The 25,108-nt window shown below is 39.4% G+C and overlaps 1 protein-coding gene across 4 annotated transcripts in view; it reads left to right on the top strand.

Moving 5' to 3' along the window:
- The window catches only part of nav1b (neuron navigator 1b), a 67,064-nt gene that overhangs the window by 14,353 nt on the left and 27,603 nt on the right, over window positions 1-25,108 (top strand). For 2 of the 4 annotated variants that reach the window (XM_006782844.3, XM_006782843.3), the window contains exons 3-5: window positions 154-242; window positions 14,025-14,127; window positions 16,232-16,591. In XM_006782844.3, coding sequence (XP_006782907.2) covers window positions 154-242; window positions 14,025-14,127; window positions 16,232-16,591 — 552 coding nt within the window. Of the gene's footprint in view, window positions 1-153; window positions 243-6,958; window positions 7,967-14,024; window positions 14,128-16,231; window positions 16,592-25,108 lie in introns of those variants that run through there. The other 2 variants (XM_087840957.1, XM_035904546.2) reach the window with 1 other exon arrangement.

Below are 25,108 nucleotides of genomic sequence, written 5' to 3'. Positions count from 1 at the left end.
AACCCTGCTCCCTGGTATCTGTTAGTTTATGCATATAGCCTCACTCTCTTGAATGCAGTATTCAGTGATCAAAAGTTATGTCTAAACAGACATGGATTTAAACCACCGTTTGTTTGTTTGACCTGTTTGTTTCTTTGTTTGTTTTTTTTGTAGGTTTAAGATTCACGAGGATACAGATACCTCCCTGGATGATCTCAGTGACTGCTCCTCTGACTCCATGGAGGTCTGTTGTGATGATCTAGGTGAGTCTTTTTGAAATTCTTTCCATTAATCTTTCTACTGGACACATCTGTTATAAAGCAGTTGTTCTTAATGTGGGATCTTGCACCTCTAAGGAGTTACCAAATAACTTTGGAGGGTCATAGACTTTGGAATTTCCGTGATCTTTGCTGCTGTCATATGAAATATTTAATTGTTCTCATTCATATGAGTAAATAATTATAAGAAAAATCAACAACTCTTTTGTGGAAGTGGCATCAAATTTAAGGTAAAACTCATTAATCTTTTATCTGGTATTCCATTTCTCTCTTATGGTTTATTCTTTGCTCTTTGATATTCAGTTAAGGCAAACAAATCACCTCCAAATACATGAAACACTCACATGTGCTGCCCAAACTTTTAAATGGGTGTCAATATAAACCCAGTAAAATTTATGCTTAATGATAAAAAGGGTGAATTCAGGATGCTAAAAATTATGAGCAAGACTGATGGATTTCCATCAGTCTTTGACTTTAAATCAATTCACTCTTCTTCTTTTCACTCTTTAAGTCTTTTCTAGTATTGTTATCCCCAAAGGACCTACCTAATTCATTAAAAAAAATGAACTTTTTTGAATTTTAAAAATGAACTGAAAGGGTCAGGCAGTTTATGCAAAAAAAAAAGAAGGAAAACAAGAAAAGAACCCTGTTTTCCCATTTGTTTTATATGCATCGTGTAACACTCAAGTTTTTATATGGCTGAGTGTTGACACTGAACTCAGTTCAGCTTGACAGTTGTTCTCACCAAACTGCTGCCAACTCGCAACAAAATCTTTATGCTGCTTGTACCACCTGTTATGTTCATCAGGATTTCCTGAAGCACTTCACTTTTTCTTTGTGTGCATGTGGGAAAACAGATTGTTGGCAGAGAGTACTTCTCTCAAATCGCACACCACTGTTAATGCAGCACTGTTTATCAATGTTTTTGACATCTCTGATGTTCCATTACATTCAAATTTCCATTTTTTTTGCATCCCTGCTGTGTAAAACATAAAAAGTTGAAAGTTATTTTTGCATCAGCCCTGTTCCTCACACATCCTGTTGCTTGGACACTGTAATACAAACATAACGTGTGAACATAAACAGGGACAGTGTGTTAAAATAGTTTGTATGGTCACTATTTCATCGTTTTAAGGGATACACTTTTCCAAATGAAGATTGAAGCAGTTACCAGCATGGCAGATCTGTTAAATCAAATTAGAGAGAGACTATTTTATTAAAGCTCTACTGTAAGTAAGTAATATTAATTAAGAGAAATAAACAGACATCACAGAACAAAATTATTATTTAAACCCGTATGTTGTAAAACTGTTACACATAAGCTTCTATATTTTATATTTTAATATTAAACATTGTTTTTAACCATTGTTGGAGAAGGACCAAGTTCTTTTAGAACTGTCACAATGATTGACAGTAATAAACTGGTCAAACGTGAAAAACCACTAATCTTTTCAGACAACAACACACAAACAACTAAAACTCAAAGTGTGAGCAACAGAGTGTGGAGCATTTAAAACGTGGACCCCACCATGATGTAATCGATTGTATCTGAACTCTTGAATTCTTGATTGTAATATTGTGGTTATTTTTTATTATTTACTTTTGACCCAGTGTCAATGATGTTTAGAAAAGAGAATGAAGAGCATCAGCAAATTTAACTTGTTTGGGCAGTAAGTGGCATACATACACTATAGTGTTGAATCGCATGGCTGCAGATACCAGTTTATTTGTGTATCTTACATGCGTGAAGTCTCGGTCTGTGAACTCCTACACAATCAAAAGCTGAACATCAAAACTTGGCACTTCGGTACATTTTAGACCCCTAAAGGTTCTTATTTTTATCAAATATGTTATCATGTTGCCTAGCAACCACTTATTAACAGACTGAGGTGACCTATTTGTAATGTTTAGGCATCTATAATAACTTATAAAGGCATCATACTTAATTTCATAACAGCAACTAATTTATATCTGCAAGATATTTGAATTCTGCATGATATAGCATGATGTCATCATGTTGCCTAGCAACCACATATTAATGGGCTAATTTATGGACCTGTAACACTTTATAAAGGCATTGTTTAATTTCAATTTCATGACAGTAACGTCTAATTTTTTGATCCACTAAATGATATTATGGTCTTATTTTTAGTAGATATTGTGACCATTATGTTGCTCAGCAACCGCCTACCAATGGACAAAAAGAGCCAATTTTTAGCATCTTTGCACCTGTAACAGCTTATGAAAGCATCATATCGTTTTTCCTTTTTTTGTGTGGGTGTGTTCTTATTTTCAGCATGTTAAAATCCCATCATTTATAGCCAAAAAACATGAATATTATAGTGTGCTATATAGGACATAATGAGCCCATCGCATTGCAGCCAACTAGCAATGAACCAAAATTATATTTATATAGTATATCAGGCTTGTCAGACATGTATGAGTATTACTGGCATGAGTTGAATACAGAAATCAATAACTACAACTGGACCAGATTTAGTCTTGGTTGGGCAACTAGTACATTCAGCCTAACAGCAAGCGATATTGACTCAAATTAACAGACAGTGATGCCCTCTTTAATGATTGAGTTAGCAAAATTCATCCCAGTAAAACTGAATTTACAGGGATGCATTTAAGTATTTTGAATTAGTTATGTTGTTTATTTTTGGATAACCCAAATCACACAGACTTTGAGGCTATTTGAAAACCCTTTAACTGACTTCTTAATTATCTTAATCACTTTGAGGGTTGAGAGCCTTCAGCCAGTCTCCTCTGGGAGAGACCAGACCAGCAACTGAGTGGTCCTCTGCCGAGGGTGGACAGATGCATGACTGAGAGACTGAGTGGTTTGATGGGAGGATCAGCTTTCACCTCCTGTCTGGGAGTTTCTCTTCTCCCCAGTGGAAAGACTTAGGGAACGCTTAAATTCATAGAGATGTGTCTTTGTAACCTGTCATATGTACATGTGTAATACTGATGGTTCCATTCGGCAGAAATAACTGTTCAGTTAGAAAAGTTTCCGGATAGGAAGACTCACTACTTTACAAACAGCAAGTAGTAGACAAGACCATTTAACCTTTGCTATTGTGTCTTGCAGCTTGAGCTCATCAGTAGACTTTCGTTCAGGAAAAAAAAATCATAATTATTCATCCCTTAGGCTTCTCACATTCCAGCTAACACAATGATTCCATTACATCTGTATTTAGAGACTCTTGCATCGCATTAGTTACCATATGTCTTCAACACAATTTTTACATGTGCTTTTAATTCTATGCTTCGACCTACAGCTCTCTGCAAAAGGTACACCTGCACATATTATGTCAAGTCACATGGCAGAGAGGCTGTTCAAATCATCTTGGACAGATGGTTTCTAATGACTTTGGCTGTATGGTTGTTGTTTGATTGCTTGGATATGATTCTTGACAATATTTTGTGATCAATACGTTTCAATATCAATATCAATTTCAGTATAATATATGTTATCCCACCTATTTGTTTACATATGAAGCAGGAAGGCAGTTGTTGTTTCAATCATTTGCAACATTGATTTTTCACAAATCAGAGATGTTGTGTTCTTTTTAGGCACACACATTTGTGTTTCATTAACTGGAAATGGCAATGGCACGAGTAAGTGGAATATGTAGTAAATCAGTAGTTGATGGAGTGATGGTTGCTGCTTAAAAAAATTCAATATATCCTCCAAACTCAGCATGGCACAAACCATTACAAATAAACACTTTCAGAATGCAATAGGCCTTTTTCACATTCTGTCTGAAAGCCCAGTAATGTCCATGTGACTCTTTGTGGTTTTCCCCTTCATGCACATGTGTTGGTCTGCCTGATGTTCCTCAGTGCATTGCATCATAGCAGCTGAGCACCCCAAAAACGATTACACGTGCTGAAAAAGGGAAATGCACCACAGACAGCTGTGTAGCTGTCCTGCCATAGAAGTGTGTGCGTATACACACACACACACACATACACACACACACACACACCTGCATTCACATATGGCCTCCTGGAGGATGTGAATCAGACCCACATACAAAAGAAACCAAATTAAAGATTCAGCTCCACCCACCTCGCGCTTGATGATGCAGTTTAAATTCAGTTTTTATATGTTTTCTAAAGGTGACAGTCACTGATGAGGTTTATATGTTGTTAAAGTGTATTGTCTTCTTACCAACTTCCAGTAATAGCACTTATTCATGTTTGTAATGCTGGTATTAATTCAACATTTATCTTAGCTACCACCAAGGAAATTTATAACAAAACTATTAATTAAAAAACAATGAAATCTGTACATTACAACCAGTGTTTGGTATCTGTACATTTTATCTTTGTTATGAATCTACCTGCACAAGCATTTAGCACCATCGGGCCTCTCTTGGCTTTTTGGAGGCTTGCACACAAATATGTCTTCACAGCATCTGTGCAGCTTGCGTTCCCGGAATCTTTCCCGCTGTTTTGCCAAAGAGCTAAGCAAATGAACATATGACGTGCCATAAATCCTGCATCAGGCAAAAAGGGTTTTTACATATAAACCCAGTCAAAACTTTATTTAGATGTTAAGTTTGTTTCTATGTTAGTTTCAGCATGCTAACATAATTAACCCTGTCATGCATGAATTATGACAACCTCAATCAGGATTTTTTTTTCCTGAAGTATTTTTATTCATTTTTAGGCATGAAAAGATGAATAAAAATACTTAAGAAAAAATCCTGATTGAGGTTGTCATAATTCATGCATGACAGGGTTAAATAACAATAATTACAATGAAACACGTCACACATTTATAGTAACATCAAACGACCAGTGGGTGGCAGGGTATGGAGTGACACATCAGTGTCCAATGTAGTGGTTTATGTGCAAGTATACCATCGACACTGACACAAATACAAGAAAACAGCCTTTGAATAGCGGCCCACTGTATTGACCACTATGTGTAAAAGGGTTAACAATGTCGTAAAGCAGAAACTTACTGGATAAAAATGAAAAGGACCATTAATTCTGAGAGGGAATGACCATATCTGGACAACATTTTTAAATAAAGTTAATGTGATTTATACTCTAAATGTTTTTTGTTTGTTCTAAAGTTGATGTTGAATTATTCCTCTCTGATCCAAATTAATTAGTTGGCCCACTTTAGGGACTTTCAACATCATTTGATAGAAAGTATTCAGTTTGTCAATGTCTGATGCAATCTTTATGCATAGGGGGCTTGTGATCCTATGATTCATTATGAAATCCCCACTCCCTAAACAAACCAGTTATTCACTGCATCGCAAGAGTGAGGTCACCGGCAGTGATCGCAAGTCAGGCAGGGAGGCTTGGATCTCGTGATGAGGAAGAACAAGAGTTGACATTGTTCCAGAAGCTAATTGCCAGATCAAACAGGGTTGCTAGTCCATGAGCCACCCCAGGTGCTCTGAAAGCCTAATAAAAAAGGCATTGGAGTGTGTTGCCAGCCTATTGTGAGAGTTAGAGTTGAACCCTCTCGACACTTAAGCAAGCAGGTCAAACACATCCGGTGGATTTGCACCAATTAGCGTTTTTTTTTAGTCATGTTGGTTAAGTGAATTGTGTACTTTAAAGGATTTTTTTTTATTTCATAGAATGATTACATATCAACATGTTCTCATTGTCACAGTTTAGTGTTTGGGTTTTTTTGGCAGCTGTGGTTGTGCATATCTGGCGTGGATGACATGCAGCATTTGCAAAAGAGTATTTCCATAGAGCAGCCTGCATGCGAGTTCTGCAGAGCCTGAGCCTCCTGAATCTTCTTCAGAGACTGCTGTGTCTAATACTGAATGACAATTATACTCGTATGTCAGCAAATAAACCCTGCACAAAATGATGTGACTGGAGTTGCAATTTGAAGTGTGTGCGTGCATGCATGTTTGCATGTGTGTGTGTGTGTGTGTGTTTAAATGCATCTTTTGGTGACGTAAAGATATTTCCAAAGTGTGGTTTTGGGTGTGTTACTTGCTTACACTGGCACATCTTGTTGCTCTCCCAGTCTGCAAAAGTGAAGTCACTCTTTTGGCAGATACACTACATTTTAAGTCATATTTCCAATTTTTTTTTTTCAAGCAGTGAACAAAACTATTCAGTTACTTTTCCTTATTTTCTCTGTTGACATTAAGTTTAAATGATTTTGTGCTTATTGTTGATATAGTATGACTAAAGGTCCACTAATCTTTTTTTGGCATAAATCAAGAATAGATATCTTAAAGAAATAGAAATCCTGTAGATAAGGAAGAGGTTCCTCCTTTTGTTGCAATCTGGCAGCCATCCTAATTTATGCTACAGGATGTAATTACATATGTAAATGGGTATCACTTAACACATTAATAACACCTCCACTACAACAATTCATGCACCACGTTAAGAGTATTGAACAGTGAGTGAAGAAGGGGGAGGGGAAGAACAAAGGAACCAGAGGAGATGGTGCGATAACGTGCTGTGTTAGAGGAAAATTGTGCCGGTTTAAAAAAAGCCGCACATGATCTATTTTCCTCATTCTGTTGTATTTTACATATTCTGCTGAGACACAGCGAAGCATCTTTAAATGAAGGAAAAATGAGGGAAGGAGGAGGGAGGATGGGAGGGAAGGCGGAGGCGAGGGAGAGGCAGCAGAGAGCAAGGGGAGGAGGGTGCACTGTTGCGTCTTCCGCCGCTGTCATTCTGCTGCTGCGCGGTTCAGCGGCATGAGGGTGTGCTGAAGGGAGGACTGTGGAAAAAAGAGGAAAGGAGGACTGAAAGGAAGGAGAGAAAGGGAGCGCCTGGGCAGCACTGCAACAGCTGCAGCTGCAGCAGCCTGTCAGGAAGAAAAGGAGACAGAGGGAGACAGAGGAAGGAAAGGCTGAAGGATTGCTTGGACCATTTCTATATATAATTTTGCACAAAGAGAAGGAAGTGTAGAAGCCTGTTTTCTTCCTCCTGATGCTTTTTGATATGGTCTCATGCAGGAGGAATGCTTGGAAATAGTGTGAAAGACAGAGAAGGAGATTTAAAGATGGAAAGGACGGATAGCACAAAGGCATACGGCCAAGCAGATGGCAAAGGAGTTGGTATGGCAGCTAAGAGGGCCAAGTCTGGAGTGCCCCAGAGCACACCGAGGGGAGAACTAAAGGTTTACCGGGCAGGTAGCTCTGAGGGCAGGATACCAGTGCCCTCTAATCTCCGCAAACAGAGGTCTATGACAAACCTGGCTGTGCTCACTGACGCCGAGAAGAAGTTACACCTTTATGAGCCAAAGTGGTGTGATGACATGGCCAAGCCTGGAACAGGGCAGATCAAAACGTGCAAGCCAAAGACAGCAGGGGGTGGCAGCAGTGCTGGAGGGGGTGCCCCTCTCTCCCGAAACCTATCCAAATCTGAACACTCACTGTACCAAGGCAAACCCAAGCCCTTTAGCCCTCTGGCTGCTCCCTCTGCCCTGAACAAGCAGAGCCGCATACCTCGTGGTCCTTACGCTGAAGTGAAGCCTTTGAGCAAAGCACCTGAGGATGGAAAATCAGATGATGAGATCCTGTCCAGCAAGGCAAAGGCCAATGGAAAGAAACCTGGAGCTGGAGCTGGAGGGGAATGCAGTGCCAAGGGTCAAGGAGAGGAAGGAGCAGACAAACCTTTCCTGAAAGTGGACCCAGAGCTGGTGGTGACAGTGCTGGGTGACCTGGAGCAGCTGCTCTTCAGTCAGATGTTAGGTGAGTACAGCCAAGAAGCCCTAATGCCTTTGCCACCACTGGGCTTCTCAAATACGATGTGCTATGAACCACATCTGCAACACGCCCCCCTTTGAAACAGCCACCACACGGCACCTGCTTGCTGCTCCCGATCCACATTTCCCCTGAACGGATTTTACACAGCTCACCAACTGTGGGGGGGGAAAAAAGCACAAAGACATCTTCATGCTTGCAAAGCATGCTACTCTTATTTTATTGAATACAGGCACTGTTTAGCATTTTAACATGAAGCTGAAATGATTCTTATTCCTCTAGCATGTTACTCAGGTTTTTGTGCTTTGGTTTTGGGCGTGTGAGATATTTTTGCTCGCAGTCATAACATTGCTGCCTGATTGCATTATGCCTGGGGGGGTTTTGGATTATTACCAACAGGCTGATCTCCTTCCGAAAGACTCTCATTTATGGCAACATGTGCATATGCACTCGAGGGTCCATCAGCTTCTCCACATATGCTTCCAAAAACCAGAAATGGGAATAACAGCATGCCATATTAAGTTCCTTTTAGGCACAGAGACACACATTTAGCCTCCTCCCAGCTTCATTCATCTGCAGAGCACTGACAGACGGCTTCCACCCAGTGTACTACTACACTGCAAATGGCAAAGAAAATGGCTTTGTCTGTGGAGGTTGTAGGTCAGGTTTTGTATCGGGAAAGCTTTTATGATAAATACAGGTGTTGATTATAATATAGTGGTGATTATGATTCTGATGATTAGATGTTGTATTTGTTTATTTTCTAAATAGATAGCTTTGTATTTAATTGCAGGTGTGTTGTGTATCTAATTATAATCTAATTTGGATGCACTGAACACCAAATCTAATTGTGAGATGTATAAAATGGCATGTTGGAGTGTATGTATTTCACAACTGTTAATCTTTGCCCTTATATATACATTGACAGACAAGCAAGCATGTCTTCTTCCATTCAGCTCAACATCATCATGTTTGCTGTTGCGTCTTAATGAACACATCTGTAATGATTTGATCTGTTATCCACGCTTCATTAGTATGTGGACATTTATCATTCATACTGGTTACACTTACATACTGCAGAGACCAGTAGGAACTTTATACTGTGCTGGATATTATACATGTCAGCAGCTCGAATCCCTTTTCTGTGGAGCCACAACCAAAATTGCTAAGAGTTCTGGAGGTTCGGCACCACACCCATATCTGCTTTATTAGCTTAAATTTGCAGCTCAGTGCTTGAGGCTGATATTTCTGTATCCCTCTGGCTCAAATGGAAGGCATTTTTGAAAAAGTTGTTTTATCTTTTTAATGAACTGTAAAAAGAAAAATAGCCTTCCAGAAACAGGCTACAGGGAAACACGGAAAGACATTTAAGTTTTAGCATCGAAGAAGAATTGATAAGCAAGAAACTGAGAAAAAATCTTTTCATGTTACACTAGTAATGTCATTGTTTTGGGTTGAAGACAGCATTGTCAGAGTTATAACAGAATGTTATGTTTTACCAGTTTACAGAACTTTTACAGTGAACATGCCCATTACTGCAAATATTTCTTTTCATGTCTGCAGTACATTCAAGGCCTGGTTAATGCTTATTTCTGTGCTCCGCATCAGCAGCATCTCTCGTTATGAGCTCCTTGAAAGGATGCATTTATTTATGAGTATAGTGGGTCTCTTTGTTTTCCAATAGGGCAAGAATGGTCATCTTAGTTAATAGGGTAATTTATTAATTTAACCATTTATGTTTGTGCAGGACACTGGAGCATTACTGTACATACGACTTCCTCATCACAAGGCAAGGTTTCATGCACATGGATACATAAAAAACTCCTTCCTAAGATCTAGAATAGCTTCACAGAGCAGCAGAATTTGGAATAAATTAAAAAATCAGTTGCATTACATTATTTTCAAAGTAAAGCACATACAAGACGTCCACAAAGTAGTAGAGTAGTACAGACAGAAATACATCTGATAAAACCCATCTACCCTAGACAACATGGGGACGAACAAATCTCATTTTGTCATAATTGGAATCTGTCATGCCAGATCTTCAGAAATGAAGCAGTGGTCTATATCTATCACAGCGGATCTAGAGATTATGGTTATGTTTGCCTTTTTTGTCGAAGCTACAGAGGCACGCAAGTGTCAGAGAAGTTCACTTTTACACAGGTTATCATAAGGGTAACTTTTTAAAGGCCACATTATCATTCTCATTTTACTTCTTTTAAGGTGGTATTTCCAGTGTATTAGTGGGAAACTCTTGTTATCTCATACTTAGAAAGGAGTATTAGTGCCACAGTAAGAAAAACAAAAATTGTATTGATCATTTTGAGAATAAAGTAGAAATTTTGAGATCAAAGTTGCTGTTTCAAGACATTATTTATTGCACGAGGGTGTAAGTGTTGGTATCCTTGCATCTGTCCATTGCCAGCTATTTCATTTTGTACAAAACTGCCAGCTCTTCATGTTTGTGTGGTTTCTCCATTTGACCAGATGCAGCTTTCTGCACCATATTATCAGTGCCCTTTTACTTATCACCACCACTAAAACTGATTCTGAAGTACGATTTCACAAACTCTACACAAGGCATGAAGAGGGTGTAGGAGCTGTGGCACTTTGTCTTGAAACAACAACTGTAATCTCAAAATTTTGACTTTCTCAAAATAGGATTTAGACTTTTTTCTCAAAATATAAATTTGACTTTGGACTTTTTCTAAACTTCTACTTTAATCTCAAAAAGATTAACATTTTTTTCTTAATGTAGCTCCAATATTCTGTTGCACATACCTGTGTTTTATACATTTTGAAATTTTTTTAAATGAAGAACCAAAGACACTTTTCCTCTTACACAATATTTTGAAAAGGTAGGGACTAGAGATTAAATAGTTTTATGTATTTTTACCACTCCACAAAGATAGTTTAACAATGACTGTTAACCTCTTTTTTTTTTCTTTTTGCACCATTAGTCACAGTTCATGTTTTCTTAGAAAGATAAATATTTTCCAGTTGTCATCTACTACGTCTGCCTTTGAAATAAGAAGGTTCATGTGAGCTGCAAAAAGATCCTGCCCTTCCTTTTTGCCCTAAAGCAAAAACCTTTTTTTCCTCTTTCTGTCAAGTTCTTATATTTCCATGTGCAATTTAACCCCTTGAACAGGCATAAAAGTGAAATGTGGAGGTTGAAAAAGACTGCAAGTCCCTCTTGTTTTATTTCTTGGTGACCTGGTGCAACATGCAGTTCCTTTAATGTTAATTTACCAGTGTTTGTAAGGTTAATTACTGAGGACCTCTAGCTATTTTAGAATGAGTCTTTTCAAACTTTTATCTTTTCCTACATTGTGAGTATATAGAGTATCTCCTGAGATGTTGCATCATTCATAGGACTTTCCCATTTCAGATCTGCTTCAGTATTCTGTCTGAGTTTCCCTTTCTCCATCCAACTGCAATGCAGGGTACCACACCGCTACTAAACAAGAACACAACACATAAATCTAATACTCACAGCAGATGTGATTCACATGAGCACTTTGTGTCTAGCATTCCTGCTGAAGTGTATCTCCCAGAATTAATCGCAAAGGAAATGAGAAGACTGAATAAGAATGCACTATGACAAAAAGATTTATTGCTCAGTGGACACCTCTGCTGATCTCATATTAAGGACATATTTGTGTTAGCATTGCAATTTCAAGATATTAATCTTCTTTCTGATAATATCAAATATATTAAAACTATTTGGGGTCACGTGAAGCCCATGCTTTCCCCAGAGTATAGTGTTTAGAACAGGGGTGGGCAATCTCAGTCCAAAAGGGCCGGTGTCCCTGCAGATTTTAGATGTGTCCTTGAACCAACACAGCTGATTTAAATGGCTAAATTAACTCCTCAACATGTCCTGCAGTTCTCCAGAGGCCTGGTAATGAAGTAATCATGTGATTCATGTGTGTTGACCCAAGGTGAGATCTAAAACCTGCAGGGACACCGGCCCTCGTGGACTGAGATTGCCCACCCCTGGTTTAGAAGAAGGCCACTAGACTACAAACAGATAAAGAACTGAAGAGCAGGATGTTGACTATATACCATTTTTATTTGAAATTCATGTCTAATCTGCTAGGAATCTCTCAAAGCAATGTTTTAGATTGTCAAAGGAGCTTGCAAAGAAAAGCGTCTGGACTTCTTTAAAGTCCAGACGCTGAGTCTTGCCACCTGTCCTGTGGAGGTGGCAAGACTCAGCTGTCCATCTGCATCTTAAGGATAAAGTTCACATTTTGGACAGAGAGGACAGATGGTTTGAAAGAGGAGTGAAAGAAGCCATCTATGTCCACTGTGAGCGACCATCTTTGAACAGAGGCGGTGGTTTACGACACCAACTGTCTGCCATCTATAATCCAGTTTTGAGTTCCCTCCCCAGACGCCTTAACGCCCACTCAGATCCTGGGCCATCTGACCTCAGGAATTCGCATGATAAGGTGGGGCCAGGTTTCACAATGAACTCACCCGAAACTCTGGCTGATTGGGACCCACACCCAGTTTCACACCTTGGCTCAGGCGATTAGAGGATCTTCAAGGGGTCCTTTTGTCCCTCTGTGGGGGGATACTCCCACTAGGTTTATATCTGGGACTCTCCACCATTTGACCTTAGAACTGAAGAAGCTTCTCGGATGAGAGGTGAAACGTCTTCAAGTAACTTAAAGAAGTCCAGACGCTTTTCTTTACAAGCTCCTTTGACTACGATGACCTGGATGACTGAGAACCTTCACAGACAATGTTTTAGATTATAAACACTCAATGATTAGCAATTGTGCAAGAAGATGATTACATGTATGTAATAAAATGAAAAATAATGAGGCAATAGCAAGAACTGCTGAGTATCTTTTATATGGGAAACAATGGAGTGAATTCTTGGCTGACTTTAGCTGTAGTTTGTACTGTAGCACTCCAGCTGCACTGCAATCTTTACTCAAAAATAGCTAGCAGAGCCAGACAGTTTTCTGTCAGAATAGCACTGAAGATTAAATCAATATTTCATTCTGGACCAGCTCTTGTGTGCTTATAAATTAGTTGTTGTCTTTTCTTTTTTTTTTTCTTTTTTTTTTTTTGCAGATAACATATTTAGCTACTGTATATTATAGTCCCCCTAAGTACACACCATTCAGAAAGCTCAGTTTTTTCAGAGTGGCATAGTAAACAAGGCTTTAGTTTGACTTGCAAAAATCACAATAGTGCATTTCAATGTGTAAACTCAAATTGAGGCTTAGAATTCACTCTCTGTGTGCTCTGCAGATTTAGTTCAATATCTACTTATGAGACGAGCATATGAATTGACTTTTGGTCCCCTGACATCCTCGCCTCTGCTTCAGCTTTTGCAGCTAATACAGTGAATATTAATTTCTTTCTGCCTGAGGGTTTTTGCCTCAACATTGCTGGGGAAAATCCCAACTTCCTGCATTTATGTGACAGGGGGTTTCTCTCGTTTGTTACAGCTACCACAACAGCGCTCCTAATTGTACTGTAATATTGATTTGACACGGTCACAACCCACTCACTCTATATTTTGCAGTGCACAGAGTATAGTCCAAGTAAGCTGACCTTCACTGAAACTGTTCTGGCTGCAGTTCAGCTTATAGTTAGCTGTATTACTTTGAACCGAGTGACTCTGAGGTAATGCTCAGCAGATCAGAAAATCTCTAGAAAGAAAGTAAAAGCGATCCTGGTGTGGCATGAATCCCCCTGGTGGCAGGTCAAAGTCAATGGCAGCCTTCCAATGGTGCATTTTTAGGCTGTACCACATCAGTTCAGTGGGGGGTAGAGCAGGGGTTGCCATGGTGAAGCTGCCTATGGAGTAACATTTGTCTGCTTAACGATGTGAACAAGCATGGGAGGTGTTCTTACACAGAGGATGCAGGTCACAGCAGTCCAAATAGAAATAATAAAAGGAAGAACATGCATATGGAGATGACTCAATATTAAAAACTAAGCTCAGAACACCGTGTGTCTGGCTTTTATTGTGATCTTCTAAATGTTTTATAACCTTTGCTTCTGCATCATTCACCCACAGACCCCGAGTCCCAGAGGAAGCGGACCGTGCAGAATGTCCTTGACCTACGCCAGAATTTAGAAGATACAATGTCAAGTCTGCGGGGCTCCCAGATGAGCCATAGGTAAGTAAAGTATATATATACATGTATTGATAAAATTATGAGATAAATCCATTAAAGTCAGTTTAAAGTGAAAAAACACACTTAGACCCTGCTGGATTGATACATAACATAATCATGTGTAAGCAGTTGTAGTGTGGCTGCTTACAGTGTTGCCACTTGGTAACAAGATAACAGAAAATTGGTTTATTGCACCAAGAAGGTAATCCTCGGTGGCATATATCTGCATGGTGTGCAGTTTTGAGGACAAAAGAAGTGGCAGGCCTACAAAAACTATCTACAGCAGAGATACAAAAAAAAACCCCGAGATAAGACTTAGAGAGATTAGACTGACCTTCAGTTGATCCAGCAAGTGTTTGCTAAAGTGTTACCAAAAATCTTCTCAAGTTATTTTTCAGCAAGGGAAACAATGAGAAAGGGCTGAGGTATAACAAATTACACAAATACTAGACTGAAAATCAGTGGCAACAGGTCACATTGAGTGATGAAAACAAATGGGAGATTTTTAGTTCAAATCATTGTCAGTATGTACGGAGGAGGTCAGGGGAGAAATAAAACAGTCAGTGTCTTCAGAGAACTGTACAGATAATTGAACTTGTGTCATGGTTTAGTGCTGCATTTCACCCAAAGGTGTTGGTCTTATAGAATACCAGATTTTGATCCAGTATCATCTGGAAAGCATCTGATTAGAAATTGCTTCATTTTTCAACATGTCAGTGATCCAAAACATAAAAGCATAACTAAACAGAAAGATACAGTCATGAACTAGCCTCCCCAGAGTCCAGACCTCAGCATTATTGACTTGTACAATCTGTTTTTGCCTTATGTGCTGCATTTCCATTTATGTTTCCACATGTTTAAAAAAAAAATGCTGTAGCCCTTCCATATTTTTTTACCTTCCTTCTTCTTACATAATTTTAACACTAAACCCATTGCCTCTATATTTTAAAACTCTCTTGGATAAGTAATGTTTTATGTCTTATCTATAACAAAGATTTAGTTCTAAACACCCACATGTGCATCATGGCACTGATTACAAACTATTATAAACTACCTGCAAAATAATTGACGGAGTTAGAGACTAATAGATATGGAAAAGTTTAGCACTAATGTTTTCAGTTCTATCCATCCAGAGTCTATCCCAACTATCACAGGACGATGCTATTCTGTCTTTTAGATGTTTAAAGAGGCTGTTTGGCCCATAAGCTTAATCTTGTTTAGTGATGGCTGTTATTATACCAGAAAGTTGAGAAGTGCTGCTTTAAAGCATTTAGTTTTAATGTAATTGCTCTGCTCAACCTCTTTGAAACATGTTGTTTAACAAAGAGTTGTGATTATAGTAAATACTCATTTGTGTGATTGCACGCTAAATCTTTCTTAGGCAGCTATCAAAAGGACTTCAGTTAATCAATGACTGACCCGAGACTTTGTTAATGGCTGCTTGCAGGACCGTCCTGTAATTTTCATCATCATAGTATTTTAAAGTCACTGACAAATGCAGAAATTCTCAGCCTTCAGGTTGATGAATTATCCACGAAGAATGGATAAAAATACTTGCATGGTCGTGGGCACTGCAATATTTATTTGGGTGACTCGGTTCATCTAGTTATGTAATCGACAGACACAGTAGACGCTCCTAGCCATTTGGAGGACGTTTCTGATTCTGACCCACTTACAACAGAGAAAATTTTTATTAATATTTTCTGTGTGTGGTCCTGAAAAGCAGAGTCCTTGCTAACCTGGAATACTTCCTGGTACACAAAAGCAGTATATTGAAGAAACAGAGAGAAGAGAGAGAAATGATATATACAATGCAACACGGAGATATCAATTTATCCATCTTTTAATCTTCTCCTAAGCAGCATCTTTTCTAGTTTTACTCCCTGAACTTGATACAACACAACTGTTGTATCTAGGTCAAGAGCGACTGAATGCCACTGTTGGTTTCTTTGAAGAGAAACTCAGAAGAAAAAAGAGAGAAGTTTTCTGGGTGTGCTGTGCACATCTGGAGTCTGTCTTTTATGTTTCTTTCGGGACAAGACTGTTAACCAATTGCTTTGAACATGTTTGTAAACCACCCTGACCCTCTCCCTGTGTGTCCCTCTAGCTGTCTGGACAGCAGTAATGTGGGCTATGACAGCGATGAAACCAATGCTCGCAGCATATCCAGCCTATCCAACCGCTCATCACCTCTTTCCTGGCGCCACGGCCAGGCCAGCCCTCGTCTTCAAGCTGGCGATGCCCCATCCTCCACAGGTGGCGGATACCAGGGAAGTAAGAGTGGTTCCCAGTACACAGCCCATACAATGCCTGCTCGCTGCTCCAGTCGACTCAGCAGCACGTCTCGTATTGAGCTCATAGAAAGCCTTGATGTTGATGAACCCGATCTCAAGTCTGGTTACCTGAGTGACACTGACCTTCTAGGAAAGAGCCTGCCAGATGATGATGACGACAACCTGGCTAACGGGTAAGGGCACTTAAAAAATGAGAACATGAAGCAATAGTTTGCTGCAGATGGTGCATACTGGTTTGTCCTCCATCTTTTTGCCTTAAGAAGGTCAATGAGAAGCTCGGCTGCATTTTAATAAGTAGGCACTCTTCTTGAAATGCTGGACATTACCTCATACAATCAGTCCTCATTTGCAAATGTGTGCATATTTTGCTGGTCAAAAAAAAAAAACCTTCATGAAGGAAACTTTTCACGTCGACATCATGAATTTCTCTTTGTTGCTGGAGCCTGATGTTGCTTGGCAGGCTTATCAGAGAGCTGTCATCAGCAATCTCTATAGACGTGTTTGGTATTTTCTTGCACTTTAAGGACTTCTCAAACTGCCCGAGACATTGTCTGAGCCTGTTTTTGCTGACCGTGTGGAAAGCTTCTTTTAACTTTTTCACTGAGGAGAGAAGTTATCTGGGGCTTTCTCAGTCACACAGTAAACACTCCCTCATTTCTGTGGTGTTGGAATCTTGAAAAGAGACACAGTATATACAGATGCACTAAATAGCTCCGATGACATATGTAGAAAGCTGCACCTGTGCAGTTTTTTTTTGCTCATCTTCTCACTCACTTTCCATCTTCCGTGATTCCCTCATCTCACATTCTTTATCTAATTCCCACTCACAACTTGACAGCTGACAGTGAGAGTGAGAGAGAGGGGAAGAATCCAGGACACTTCTCCAGTGTAGCAGCTTTATCACGGTTGCACATGCAGTGGGACTTAAGCTCTCTGGAGCACTCCAAAGGCCCTGCATGCCAGGTCACGTTCTTACTATGTGCACTAAGGAGACGAGAGGAAGTGAGGCACAGTTTAGATGAGTAGAAATTGGAGCATAGAAGAAGAAAATGCAAACTAGAACAGGGCTAAATTAAATGAAATTAACATGGAGAACTGGCTTCACAAGTGAAGATAGATGGTTAATTTGAAAGAGAGAGGTGAAAAAAGATCAAGCAGCAGAAGGCTGATAAGGCCAGGATTAAACGGGGATTATGTCAAATGGGTCCATTGCTCACAGTAACATCCATGCACTAAAAGTGTCCATTTAAATCTGCCCTGTATTTCTCCTTGTTTCTCGCTGCAGTAGCTCTGCTGGGGTGTTTCAAATTCATTAGAGAGGTGAGCGGAGAGCCTCACCTCTGCTTTTTGACACCGCAGGCAGCAAAGATGCTAATCATTTTATGTAACACTAGTTTCAGAATGCCTCATCGTGCTCTCGGTTTTAGGCCACCAAAGTCAGCAATCCCTAGACGTGCTTTCAAGGTGACTGGAAGAACTCTTGATGGGAAAAACGGGTCCCCATAGAGCATTTTTACCATTTATACCCAAAGCATGCTATGGATATGCCTCCTGTTATGCGTAATAACAGGTCACTCAGTCTACAAAACATACCAGGAAACAGAAATATTTTGTGCTGTTTTCTCGCTAACCTGACTAACGTTCGTGCTTATACTGTAGTTGGAAGGTTGAAATCCTGCTGGTTTGTTGGCTTGGACGTGACTGCAGGAATAACAGGGTGCTAATGCTCTATATCAAGAATGAATTGTGCCGCAGAAACATACCAACACCCTTTGGTGTAGATAACAAGCTAATCCAGTTTCTGAAGCAGGCGCTGCAGCACATGCTCTAATTTATGTATTTATTAATTTTTTTTTACAGTATTCTCTGTGATGCATTTGCATTTACTCCACATCCCCTGTCACACACTTACAGTTCAGCTCATTGAGAAGCTACCAGCTCTTGAAAATAGATCAGGCTCCTCCCGCGTAACCATGGAAACCCACTGAAAATCGACTGTAAGGAGAGGTGCCATTTCTGCTCCCCTTTCAGTAAGGCCCCAGGTTTACATTTTCATAAAACGTATTGATCTGAAATGAGTACCCATATAATCAGCTGGATATGAATGACACATTGAGAATGTCAAGTCACTAATGCAGTTGTAGTATGTAATACTTAGATCATGTAAAAACAACCCTGAAGGCTCAAGAGAAATGGGCTAGAAATGGAAAACTGAGTCAACTGTAAAAATTATAAAACAAAAGGCATGTTGTTAAGACTAACAAGTCTAATGGTACTGCAGCACATTGGTCAAGGCGTAATGGATATTGATTAATCCACACCAGGGAGCACTGCTTACATAAGATGTTCACAAAGACTGTTATCACTGCTACGGTGTGTCTTCATCATCAATAACCTGATACATAAGTCAGTCTCCTCATCAGCTCCAGCCTTCTTCAGACAGGAGAAGTCTGAGAGAAAGCTGCAACATGTAACCTAATCATGAGCTGGTTTGTCCTAATTTAATTACAAAGAAAGGATACATACCCTATCTAAAGACAAACAAGACGATCTGGGGATATACAGGTACAGTTCTGCTGCTTCCATTTGTCACCATTCAAATCTTAAGCCATCCAACAGTGCAGTGTACACCTACAGTTAATGAAATATTAATGACTTAACACTTCATAATCAATGTTTGTACACTGATATTGTACACTCTGTGGAACAAAGACAATCTGGCAGACTTTGCTGTGATCTAATCCATCGTTTTTGTCAAATCACTAATACAAAGGAGATGGAATGGCATTATTGAATTTCTGAGCCCTATAGGAACAATGAAGTCCAGCATCTCTAGCTCAGCAATCCAGTTTACTTCAATTTAATTCATTTAAATAACACCAAATTGCAACAACATTCACCTCAAAGTTCTTTATACTGTAACTTAAAGACCCTAAACGAATACAGAGGAAAATACAAAGTCAGATGACTCCCTAGCAGTTGGTGACAGTGGGAAAGAAAAACTCCCTTTTAACAGGAAGAAACCTCCAGCAAAACCATGCTCAGGGAGGGGCACCCACCTTCCATGAAGACAGGAAAAAAGACAGTAGAAGAAGAGAGCAAGAGACTAATAATAACTAATGATTAAATGCAGAATGGGGTATAAACACATGAAAAAAGGTGAGTGAAGAAGAGACACTCAGAGTATCCTGGAAAGCCCCCAGCAGCTTTGGGAGAGGATGTTTCTCAAGTCCAAATTGGGAGCTGGTTCCACAGAAGGGAGGTCTGAAACCACAAGTGCTATGAGGTCTTTAAGATAAGATGTGTGTGTAATAAAGCTGCAGGCAGACGGTTTGTTCTTTAGTTTCTTTGGTATTTGAATTGGTGTTGAATACTTGATTGGCAAAAACCAGCACCGGGGAGAAAAAATGTTTGAGCCTTTGTACAACTTTCTTCATTAACTGAAGTTACTTTGTCTCTCTGTGATTTAGCACTGGCCATGTAGTGGTGTAGACTTATGTAAAGGTGGACATGGCTTACAGGTTGGAAAAGTGAAGCATATCTTCTAATCACCCTCAGCTTCCTTCCTTTGTCATCTCAGTTAATAGTTTCAGGTGCTGTTTAAAACATCATGAGGTAATTTTATAAACTGCAGTCAAAAAGAATGATCAAGCAGGCTGAGCTTTAAAGAGGCCCTACCTTGTGATTTTGAAGTTACTACCATATGGACACGCATGCTCTCTGTGTTTCTTAGCCAAATCCACCCTCGCTCGACGCATCTGGTTTTAAAACACCAAGATGGCAATCCTGAAAGCACTTAGATCTTGTCTTCACCTCCTCTTCTCCATTAGGTATAGATAAAAGCACTGTATGAATGTTTGTGTGATAGCGCAAATGAGACTTTTGAGTGCTCAAAATTTAGTAGAGGTAAAGAAGTACCAGTCCATGTCCCATTTCTGCAAGTAAACTTCTTGACTGTTCTCTCCTAAAAGGATGTTTACATTCAGTTGCAACTAAAATTGCCATAATTACATACAGTGTAATAACAAAATTGTACATCATTTTCCATTTTGCTCTCAGTAGACTTGATGTCTGCTTGAAATGTTGGCTGGCAGTGAAGCTAACAAGAGTTTTTCTCATTTCACTAGCACTGCTCAGGAAGTGAGTTGCTGTGTTTCAGCTTACATTAGTGTGTTGAGCTGGCTTCTTATTTAGCCTTGACCACGTCAGGAATCATAAATGTTTCCTGTGGCTGCCTTCTTCACACCATATTGCCAGTTTTTAACCATCACTTATATGATATCATCCCATTAAAAGCCATATTTTGAGAGGTTGGTTTATGAGTGGACCAGTAATCACATTATATTGATGGCGGTTGTTTCCGTATCTGGTATTTACATTATGACTCCTGTTCAGCATTCAGTGTGATTTTTAGTGGTGTTGAGTTAGTTATGGTTGATGTTTTACAGACATTCAGCTGCAGTGTATGTAAGCAAGCTTTTCATGTCGAATACAGATGCTCATTAAAGAAATTACGTAATGGGATAAATAAAGCCTCATTTTTGTATTTTCTCAGAAGATAAACAGTTTGAAAACCTTAAACTGGAAGAGGGGAAAAGCAAATAGGTTTTAACCTTTCGACTGCTTTCCAATTATTTTTTTTCTTACAGTAGAGCAAAGGGCACTTAAATTCAATAATGAACTACTGATAACCACAAGAATCCGAGGTCAGTTTTCTCTTTTCTGTCTTTTTTTTTTCTTGACAAGGAAAGGTTTTTATGCCTTTCCTCAGTCTCTTAATATGAGAAATAGAAAATGTGAGATACCTCACCTCTAATAAAACATAACCATAAGCTTTTCATTGGCTAGGAGACTCATTTTAAACTATTGAAAAAAAATTAACTTTTATAATTAAGTGCCAGTCATTATTTGTTGCTCTTACACATACAGTTTTCTACATTAGCTTTGTTTTTTTCAGGAATAGATAAGGAGGCTGTAAACACATTAAAATAAAATCAATACATCAAATACAATGCGGCAAATACATCATCCAGCAGACACAGCCATCATTTGGAATCATAACTCAGTCAACCAGATTCATTTTGATCTGTCTGCTGCTTGATGCTGGGCATGTACAGTTAGTTTATCAAAGCCTTTTTACTTAAAGCAGTTACTAAACCAAAGCAGTAAGCTCTTGAGTATTCAGTGCTTTAAAGCTGTAACAGACTCAGGACACTGTTATTTCTGTGATTAATTTCTTTTCCCTGCTTTAAGCCATTGCTGTTAACATTGTCATAAGACTTGAATAAATACTACATAAATGGTTTTATTAGCAAATGGGCAAATCTATCGAATGTTGTAACCTCATAAATAACACAATATCATTAGAGTTGCTTCATATACGGCGTCCTGAAATACGGCGTCTGAAAACAAGAGTAACATAATAGTTTATCTCTTTCCGTTGTGTCCGTGATAATGTCTTTCTTTATTACTGCTAGAGCAGAGCAGAGCAGAGAAAGGGGGCTGGTTCAGCAGCATCACCCTTCTGATCATGCGGCAACATGGCTCTGGATGTGCTGCCATGGCAACCGTCTTCCACTGACCCAGTGATGGGGCTGCCTTGTGTGTCAGTGTGATAGCTGCTGATTTGATGTATGCGTGGAGGATGTGTATGTGCATTCTGTGCTGGCTTGTTTGAGATATGGCGAGAAAGGGTGAACGAAATATGCAAAGAAAAAATGAGAGAATAATCGATAGACAACGAGAAGCTGATGTAAAGACAGCATGATAACCACCAGATTGTTTTATATCTGGCGTTTTGGGGGACAGGTGCTTGTATGAAAGGGCGTTGTTTGTATTTCTGTTTGCATTATTGGATGATAACCGTGATTTACTATGAAAATAAGTGTGGGGAACAATAATTTTAGCTTTCCCCCCCCCTCTTTTGGACCTTTGGGCCCTTTTTAAATACTGAATATATGCCATTAATATCTTTGCCTTGCTATATATTGTGGGATAAAAACTTGGCTTAGTTTGCTCACCATTTCCATGGTTAAAGGCTTGGCGTGTGTGAAAGTAAGTACAGTTTTCTAATTTTTAAAACATTTCACAGCTTTATGGAAACTATGTGTGTCGGCAAGTACATTCTCTAATGCGCACAGGGTTTGCTGCAGTCCCCTGATCCTGGATAGATGCCCATGCTAGTCTGCATTCAATTTCCCTTTCCTAAATGGGCTGGACCTTTCTATTGTCACCAAGTGCTTCCTCGACAGTTGAGGCCTAACACGTTTTTTAAAACCCACTTAAACACATTTGCTCAAGAGTTGGTCTTTGGCTTTTTCTATTCTGGTTCCCCACAGGCATTGCTGGTATTACAGTTTAGTGAGCTAGCACTTGGAGTTTGTCATTTATGGGCTAGAGCTCAATAAAAAGGGATTTGATTTTCTTGATTCTGTCTACTACACACATTTTTAAGCTAAGTTAATTTGAATTTGTTTCAAAATGGTTAACAGGGAGGCAATAATGGAAAAAAGCAATCTCCATTATACTGTCCTTTGTGTTACTGTTGAGTAGGACAGAGAAATAGTGCACTCATTCTTCCAAAGTCAGCAGCTCGAACGCATCTGGGGTCAATATGGAACTCGTTTGGTCACTAACATACTGACTCCCCCAACACCAGTGTACTTCCACCTTCACCATCGTCCTCAGCCATGTGAATAATGGACGATTATTGCAACACCCAGGGAGGATGAATCATCCGTGTATCATGTCTGCGTGTGGTCGTCTGTGTGCACAGTTTGAATTCAGACGGTGTTTAAACTCAGCCCCAAGTGGAAAATGTGATACATCAACTTTTTCCCCCCCACAACGTTATGTTTAAAAACGGGAATCTTATGGCATTTGTTAATCTGTGATTCCCCACTATGGGAGTTGTCAGATTATCCGCTTTTGAATATGACTATTGAAGTCATTTTAATTTAAAATGTATTTGCTTTATATTGGATTTGGTTCTGCTTCAATTCTCCTGGTACACAAGTTGCATTACTCAGACAGTAAGCAGTTCAAGATCAGAGTTAAGTGCCATATTAATAAGAAACTAAAAACAGAGTGCAGGACAACACAATGAAACAATACAATGTCATAATACCAGCACAGCACAGATTTCCACACTATCAGGCTGTAAATGTGGCACCAAAAGGACTGAAAGCCTCAGAATTAGGTGTGGTGTCTATATTGTTTGCTATGTCTTTGAGGTGGAAGTCTCCTATGAGGTCGATGGAGATGGCACATTAATTTTCCAGTCCAATAATCCGATGACAAATACATTTTCTGTGGATCTGAAGAGATAGGTCAGCTGCAGTCTCTGAGACGGTCACTGATGCATCCCAGGCCCATTTGCTTTACTGATGTGCCACCGCTCTGTGCCGAAGGCTGCCCAGTCCTATTTGCGTAGTTATGGTCAACCTCAATACAGATCAGAATTGGGGGCTGCGAAGATCTGAGATGCATAACTTTTTCATCTGCAGTCTCTCTGAATGAATGATATTTAAGCAGACATAAATCACTGAACACAGAGCTGTCTTTCTAAAGCAGTTTCCCACATTGTACTTCTGAGCTGAACGCACACAACAGAGGAATGTCGGCTCTTTCTCGCCATCAAAGGTCTCAAAATCAAAGTCATGCTTTTTTTCTAAATGCCAAGTGGTGCCTCATTTTAAAACACAGCTGCAGAGCATGTACATTAAACTGTAGCCATAGCAGGCACAGCTTGAAATCATTGTGCCTCCTGCTGGAAATCAAATGTCATTGCACCACATTGCTGGACTCACAGCTTTCATTCAGGTCTATTTCTATCAGTCTCTTTGACCATTACTGAGTTCACCTACTTGGATACAGTGCAGACTTATAATGAAAAGCTACCGTAATGCTTGTTTTCCCTCAGGGGGAAAATGCTTACATGAACTCTTATTATGACATCCACATTATTCACTTTGCTACTAATTTGGATGCCAGTCTTTACTGATGAATTCAAACTGAAGAGACATCTCGCCGCTGACAGAGATAGAACCTGTTCATTTCTCATCAGTTTTTAGTCTTGCACAATGCAACACACTTTACTGCACCAGAGAAATATGGAACAAATGATTTAGATCAAATATCACAACAGTAGAGGTCGAATCCTGAAAATGGTTTTCTGCCTCAGTAAAAAAAAACAAGGTGCTGTGTTTCTCTCAGATGGGTTTAATCTGCACTTTATGAGTCTGTAAATACTTATAGTGGCATAATTACTCAATAACTTTCCATGTAAGCAAATGTACAAAGGATGTTTCTTACACATGCCATGTGGTTATCAGTGCCGGACAGCTGTTACTCTACAGCACAAACATGACTTCAAGGCTTTTTGGATGTCATCTTGTTTATTACCACTGTGGCCTGGCTGAGATAAACAGGAGATGTGAGTAACACATGTCTTTCTTGCACCGTAAACAGTTCAGATCATTTCGCTATTTTAAGCAACAAAATAATCATAAGTGTTTAGCTATTTGAAAGGAAAGTTTAGAAGTCACCAACAGGTATTTAAACATAATGTTTCATGTTGTTTGTAAGCAAAACGCAAAGGGCCACAGTCTGAGAAGCTTCTCTATCTACTGAAAAGCTTTTCAGTAGATAGAGTCACGGATATGAAAAGAAGGAGACAGACAAAACAAGAT

The sequence above is a fragment of the Neolamprologus brichardi genome, chromosome 5 (genome assembly GCF_056152115.1).
Source record: "Neolamprologus brichardi isolate AB-2024 chromosome 5, ASM5615211v1, whole genome shotgun sequence".
NCBI lineage: Eukaryota > Metazoa > Chordata > Actinopteri > Cichliformes > Cichlidae > Neolamprologus > Neolamprologus brichardi.
The sequence above is the reverse complement of the archived record's forward strand: the minus strand, read 5'-3'. Positions and strand labels throughout refer to the sequence as shown.